This window comes from Mastacembelus armatus, chromosome 19 (assembly GCF_900324485.2).
Source record: "Mastacembelus armatus chromosome 19, fMasArm1.2, whole genome shotgun sequence".
NCBI lineage: Eukaryota > Metazoa > Chordata > Actinopteri > Synbranchiformes > Mastacembelidae > Mastacembelus > Mastacembelus armatus.
This window is the reverse complement of record NC_046651.1, coordinates 10710144-10717678: the sequence shown is the minus strand read 5'-3', so window position 1 is coordinate 10717678 and position 7535 is coordinate 10710144. Positions and strand designations below refer to the sequence as shown.

The 7535-nt window shown below is 38.0% G+C and overlaps 1 protein-coding gene across 1 annotated transcript; it reads left to right on the top strand.

The window, feature by feature from the left end:
• Positions 1-1796: 1796 nt before the first annotated feature.
• On the top strand, positions 1797-6004 carry cabp5a (calcium binding protein 5a). The gene is made up of 7 exons (XM_026316487.1): positions 1797-2103; positions 2487-2536; positions 2923-2953; positions 3126-3269; positions 3525-3634; positions 3781-3928; positions 4029-6004. The coding sequence occupies exons 1-7, from the start codon at positions 2064-2066 to the stop codon at positions 4055-4057; spliced, it is 552 nt and encodes a 183-aa protein (XP_026172272.1). The 5' UTR covers positions 1797-2063; the 3' UTR covers positions 4058-6004.
• The last annotated feature ends 1531 nt before the right edge of the window (positions 6005-7535 follow it).

The following is a 7535-nucleotide window of genomic DNA, read 5'->3' as shown; positions in this document are numbered from 1 at the left end:
AATTAGTTTTATTCTGTTTCACCACCGGGAGGCGCTACTGTTAAAAATAATACATGTTTAAAGAGTAAAAATCTGTGGAAAAACTCTTACATACTTACAGCTAGAAACATGATTTCACTTTTAAAATGTTGAGCTTATATAGCACATGACATGGTCATATTGTGTAAAATTAAATCGTTATAAATGTTTTAATGTCTATTATTTTTAAGTGGTGGTCTATGCGAGAGTGCATGTACCATCTCAGCACAGATATCCCATGAGGAAGTGGTGTGGTTCTGCTCTTTACCACCAATTTTAGTTTCTTTATTTTAGTGAATTTGGTCGTTTCCTGTCTGTCAGTTTGTTTGAGGTCAAAGTATCTATGCACAATCAAACAAACACAAGTCATCACACGTCACACATACGGCTTATGTGGCCTAGCCTGTACTCTCATAATCCAGTCAGTATAAACTCTGGATGTGCATTTTTAGGTGACACACCAAACAAACATTTTCATACTTGGTTGCTGTTGAAGTTGCCAGTCATCAGACTACAATATATCAGAAAGTAGATAGATGCTGCTATACAGGACACTCTTCTTATCCACAGCTAATTACAACTGTCCAATGGGGCTTGCTGTTGTAGGCTCAATCCTATGACCAGGCTTTCTGACTACTAATACCTATGCACTGTCAAAGCATCCTAATCTTTTCACTAATCCATGAATATAACATATTTCTCATTAACCTTCTAACTCTTCCATCCTAAACCTTTTACTGCCCAGTCCGTCCTTCCCCTGTTTTCAGTTTTCATTCATACTCTCCTCACCCATATTCCTCCTGCCCTCTGCCCCACAGACATCTTATCAATGCAGTAGGCAAGGCCTTGAATAACCCCTAAACTGGCCCGCTGCAACAACAGAGAGAAAAAAAGATAATAAAATCATTACTAGTTCCTGGTGTATAAGCCCAGTGGATTATGCTTCTTATGCAAACAGATTTTTGATGAATTTACATAACAGGGAAAGAGGCAGAGGGGAAAAGGTCACAGCATGGGACACACACACTATCAAAACAAGTGAGGTGAAGGGTTTCAGCTCAGACACAAATTTCAGACTTGACATTTACATCCTTGCTGAAGGAAGTGAAAACTACCGCCAGGGCATTAAACACAAACATTGCCATAAGGGTATCTCACGCACAAATAATCCTTTTTATCATACAAATGCAACTAATACTCATGCAGATTAACACACACTGGAATATTAGCTGTAATCGGCCTGTGGTGGTTTAATATACCCAGAGTCTGTTTTGTTGAAACCAATATGGATTAAAACAACGGACAGAGACTGTAAAAGAGCCTCTGTTCTTGTATAGTGTCATAGTTAGAGGGTTTTAAATGGAAAAATGCAACATGTCAAAAAGTGATCAGTTTTATTTGTTGATATTAATTTAACTGTATAATTTTTACATGCTCTTAGCGAAAAAAAAAGTCTTTTCCATGAAGGAGGAAAGGATTCAATAGGAAATTATTAAAAACACACCAAAATATTCAATTTTTATCTGGCCATATTTGTATTTCTTACATTTGTAACCACAATAATGCACCCAATGTCACATGATAAATAACATAAATAAAATGCCATATAAACTGTACTAGGAACTTTTCAACAATAAAAAACTAAAAAAAAAATCTATTCATAGTAAACAAACGAACAGAAGCTGCAAACAAGGAACTTATAATGTCCAGTTATCTGTCAGCCATGGGTTCAGATACCACTCTAATTTACAGTATGACATCAACACTTAGGGCTGCACCTCTCTCATTAACATGAAGTTTCTGCCCATCTGTCACAATGTTAGTCCCTCCTCCTGCCCCCAGATGAAGCCACACCGCCGCCCCTACAACTTCCCAGCATCCTGTGTCAGGCTGGGCAGACAGAGTGACCACACGCTGAGAGGCAGGGCTGTCCTGGCTAATAAGGACCAAGACAAATACTGAGAAGAAGCTTAATCAACAGAAGCAAGGCTGGGATTTTGGTACTGCACTGTTCAGCCGCTGAGTCTTGGCTTCAGAGGTCGTGGATGATGCGCCTTGAAGAAAAAAAGACCTCACCAGAAGAAGGTTAGTGTAAATACACACATGGTTAATGCTTCATTATGAATTTTATTATTTATTTCATGACAAAATGATTTGTAACTTATAAAGTAAATGACATAAAAAACAAAAAAAATGCTATAAATCAATAATAATGCATACTTCTACTATGTTAACAAATGTTTTTTATAATGTCATAAAATGCAGACATATGCAAACATTCAGAGTCCACACATAGTGTATTACATATTGTTCAATCCTTCAGCGATAACACACACAATTCAGTCTATTTTGATCCTGACTTTTCTGGTTCCGGCAAACACCATCCAGTTCTGCACCATTTGTCAGAAATTAATTTATTCCTAACCTTTCTCTATTACACACATCACCATCTCTGTTTTTGCTTACAGAAATGAATTATGGACAGGCATGCATTTTTTTGCGAGGAGGGAAAAACATAGTAAGTAACAGCATTTTTTTAATCGTTTGATTAAAGATTGAGTTGATTTTAAGCCACGGGGTCACAAGATAAAATGCTTTGTAAATGCAACATATTTTCAGAATCACACTAAAAGAGAATATGTACCCGCTCTTTACTAATGAAGCCTAAATCATACCATCAGAAAATCCTATAGTTTCATGTCTTTGTTAAATTGCCATTTGAGTCTATAGGAATATACATACACAAGTATGAAAATAACTCATATTTGTTAGTTGTGGGGTAGATGAGTTGGTAGCTAATGTTTTTCATAACTGTATTTAATTGTGGCATTGTATTAAAGCTGTGCAGTTAGTATTATAATTGTTTTTACCACTACCTAACCAACTATTTTTCTCTTGGTGCAGTCAAGGGAACTAGCTGATGATGAGATTGAAGGTAAGTTAAACTTTTATTATTTACACCAAAGTATGTTTTCATCATGAAATGCAGATTCAATGAATCACTTTGCCAACCCTTACAATTTCTTTTTATGCACTTACTGTTGTCAATTTACTTTTGGAACCTTTACTGGCTACATGACTGTGTGATTTGCTGTGCACTCCTGCAGAGCTGCGTGATGCATTCAATGAGTTTGATAAAGACAAGGATGGGCTGATCAGCTGTAAGGACCTGGGGAACCTGATGAGGACAATGGGTTACATGCCCACTGAGATGGAGCTGATTGAGCTGAGCCAAAACATCAACATGAACCGTAAGTCACTTCTGAATGAGTATGCTGATACTGTTGTGTATACTATATATACTTTATACTATATTAAGTATGCTTACATAAAAATTCTACAGTTAATGCCTGATTTAAGCCAAAGCTCATACACTACTAAATACAAAACTAAAACATGGAAAACTAGTTGTCAGAATCATCATCATGCAAATGATACAGTGTCAGCACAAAATGAAAAGTGATGAATCTTCCTAAATTCCTGCTTTAAATTTTTTTTTCTGCTAGTTGGTGGCAGAGTCGACTTTGAGGACTTTGTGGAACTGATGACCCCAAAGCTTCTGGCAGAAACTGCTGGGATGATTGGCATGAAAGAGCTCAAAGACGCCTTTAGAGAGGTGAGAGGGAACTTTCTGGGATTTATGATCTCTTTGAAGGAAATGAAGCAATTATGCTGATGCTCCAGTGTCGAGCTAACCCCTAACCTGGTTACTGTGTTGTCATCAGGATAAATAACACACTGACTTTTCTTTTAATTGGTTAGTTCGACATGGACGGAGATGGGGAAATCACAACAGAGGAGCTGAGGTTAGCCCTGATCAAGCTGATGGGAGAGCACATGAGCCGAACAGAGATCGATGCCATTGTAAAAGAAGCAGACGACAACGGAGATGGAACAGTAGACTTTGAAGGTCATTAACAACACTTTGTGATGTTAAAGAATAAAGATGACTTTGTTCATGCGTTTCTCACTACACAATAGACTGATTTAATTTTTTGTCATCCATGCAGAGTTCGTCAGAATGATGTCCCATCAATGACAGTCCTCAAGAATGCCAAGCAAGAAAACCTCTTCACATCCCAGCATTAATGATTACGCTTTGCTTTCTTTGAAGTTCTTTGACAGATTAGTTTGTACATATTCAGATTAAATAATGTTAAAATTTAAATTAAGGGCTGCAAGAGAATAATCAAGCAACATCAGGGGATTTTTTGAAATGTGTGTATTGCCAATGGAATATATCTATTCTTATTGAGTTATTCAGAAAATACTGCATTATTGTTACCACTGAACCAATGTTGTATTGCTAAATTAGATATAAAGTTATAAAGCATTAACAGGTACAGCTGTGTAGATGTAGCCTATATATATAGTGTTTAACCTGGATCTGTTATAGTTTAGTTCTGGGATTACATCATCCATTTATGGATGGATTCCAACAAACTAGATCCTGGTAACAGGTACTTCCATATTTCTGCCTTCATGTGGCAAAGAACTAAATAAAATATCCAAATACATGTGAACGTACATTTTTGGCTTGCATGACTCTTGTGTACCATCTGGAAGGACACCAAGGACACTGGCTGTATATTACTCAGCAATTAGTCTTCAAGAATTTGACTCTGACCGCTGACATTACCACAAATAGACAAACAACTAAAGTACTGCCTCATAATTTGGCAAATTAATAATAAAATAAAGACACTTAACAATTGACTTGTGAGAGAAAATCTGTCTTGGCACACAGTAATTTAATCCAAAGGTTTATCTGACTGGATGTAAATTTATCAGTCTAACTAATTGGCCTTTCTCACAGATGGAAAAAACACAAATGATGATAATAAAATGAATTCCATTTAGCTGCTTCACAATAACGAACAAAGCAAATGTGGAACATATTCTCAGCATGACTTCCATAACAAATCAACTTGCATTATAATACACAACTGGCTTGTTGCGTAATACACTGACGTAATGATCTATGGATTTCATGCAGCAAAGAAGGGATTTGGAAACCAGAAACCTGAGTGATGCTGCTGTGCTGTGGGTAGAACTGGTGAAGGATTGGGTGAATGTTTGCCCTGGCTTTGGAAGGACATCAGGATAAAGAGATTGTCTGATGAAAAATGGACAGACCACTGATTTGATAAGAATGCATAAAACATCATCTCAAAATACAGACATCATGACTCATAAATTTCTAGGTATTAGGAGCAAAAATGGGAAAGAGGATGTGTCTACCTGAGTATAGTCTGAGCCACTCTATAGATCTGGCAAGTTGTTACCCAAAATGGTAAAATGTGGTTTAAGTATTAGCTGTTTATAAAAAAAAAAAAAAAACTATAGCAAACCAGTTTGTTTTCCTCTCATACAGTTTGTCTGATCTGGAAAAGCAGCTTGTGAAAAATGTATCAGACAAAACAATTTAGACAGCCTTCACTTCCCACCCTGTTACAAATACTTGTGAACAGAAGCTGTGTCAGACTGATCTAATGCCAGCGCAGTGGAGATTAAATACTTGTGTTCAGGGAATTTAGGCATGGGGACAGGGACACACTGCACCTTCACAGTCGGAGCACATCAGCCAGACAGATGTGATCGCATGACAAACTGGGCAGAACTTCATACGGACGGACAGATGGGGCACAGTGGCTTATAGTACCAATTAACAAAAGTGACGCTGTTCCCTCTCTGAACACATAGACCTAATAACTAAACGCACATCTGTCACATCTGTCATCTGGATACACTGGCTGATAGCTGTGTCAATGTGGTTAATGGATATATTACAGTTTTTCTGTGTGTGTGTTGTAAATCAAGTCAAGTGATCATTACAGCTACATAGACTTGGTACAGTACACAGCAAAACAAAGACACCAGCTACATAAAACAACACAAACTACCACTGGAAAGTATAAAGCCCCAACACAGTAAGTAGAAAACAACTTAAAGAACAACAGAAAACAGTTGCTGTAGTGCAAACTGGGAGTCAGCACCAGAGACAGTGTGGCCAGTGTGAAGAGGTGGGTTTCATTAAAACAGAGGGGGTGCAGTGCACAAAGAGACTGATGAGGAATAAGCAGATGATGTAACGCTGTCCAGCCATTGCCCTCAGACTTTCCTGATCCCTCTAACATCCAGCGTTGACCTTTGGTTCGTTAATCCACAATAATCTCTCTCTCTCCGACTCAGTTCCGAGGTAGCAACTCTATCCAGCGGCTTGTTGTCATGCACATAATGAAAACTGCTCCTTTAATTCTGTGCAATCATCTCCTACCGTCCACTCTGTCTTCATTGTGTTGGTTTGTTTTGCTCAGATTTCATTTGTTTATTCCAAAAGTCCCTGTAATCCTTCTGAGAAGTGGTAGATTCTCAGTGGGTTTCTCTGCTTTACCACCGGCCTTGCAAGAGTTAATACAGCTTATCAAAGTCATCTGGTCTGTGAATTTGCTTTTATAACATTACTATGAATGGTCTTGTGTAATTCCAGCAACTAAATGATGTTTGCTAACATGTTTTTCACCAATTGAATTGAATCCAAATGTACTTGGCTTGTATAATGTGATTTTTAACTGGATCTGTTGGATGCTCATTTATTTTTTATTTTTTAAGATGTTTATCAGTAACACTTGATTAGGAGGATTCAAGAAAGGCCTGAATCTGTTGTAAGGGTAAAGAAAGGTGTGTTACTGGCAGCCTGATTACATTAAAATGATCAGTAGGACCAGAGGTAGGCTATTGATAATGGGTGGATGTGTATAAGTTGCACTCAAAAGTCCATTTTATGTCTAATATTGATACTTCAGGTTAAACATGCAACAGATCCAATGCATGGATTTTCGAAGGTCTAAACCCTCTCCTTATCCCGTCAACATCTGTGGTGTGGACATTAAAGCGGTGCCAGGCGTGCACATGGACAATAGGTCAGATTGGTCACTGAACACAGATGTTTCATATAAAAAAGGGCAGAGGTGAATTTTCCTCCTTATACGTCTGCAGGAAGATGCTGCATTTGTTTTACCAAACTATGGACGCAAGTGTGCAGCTTTATGCTGCAGTCTGGGACGGATGCAAGGCAGCTGGACAAACTGGTAGAGACCATCCTGGAATACACTGATCATCCCCTTCACAACATCCTGATAGAGCAAGGAAGCAGCTGCAGTGGACGACTCACCTCACTGAGCTGCAGGACTGGACCATAGAGGAGATCCTTCATCCACACTGATATCAGGCTCTACAGCAGCTTAGACAATGGAACAGGACTACTCTCACTACTGACTTACTACAAGACCACCGGAACTGCCATTTCGGGATGAATAAAGTTTTTCCCATTTTAATAATAGACTATAGTGTGATTTTGCAGATTACAGTAATTGTAAAAAATGTACCAAACAACACAACTTCTAAAGGTCACGTCTTGTTTCACACAACAGAAGCTGTTTCTGTCATGTCATTACATCCATACTAAATACTAAACCATCGCTACTGCCAATGCGACTTATTTCTATTAGATGTTT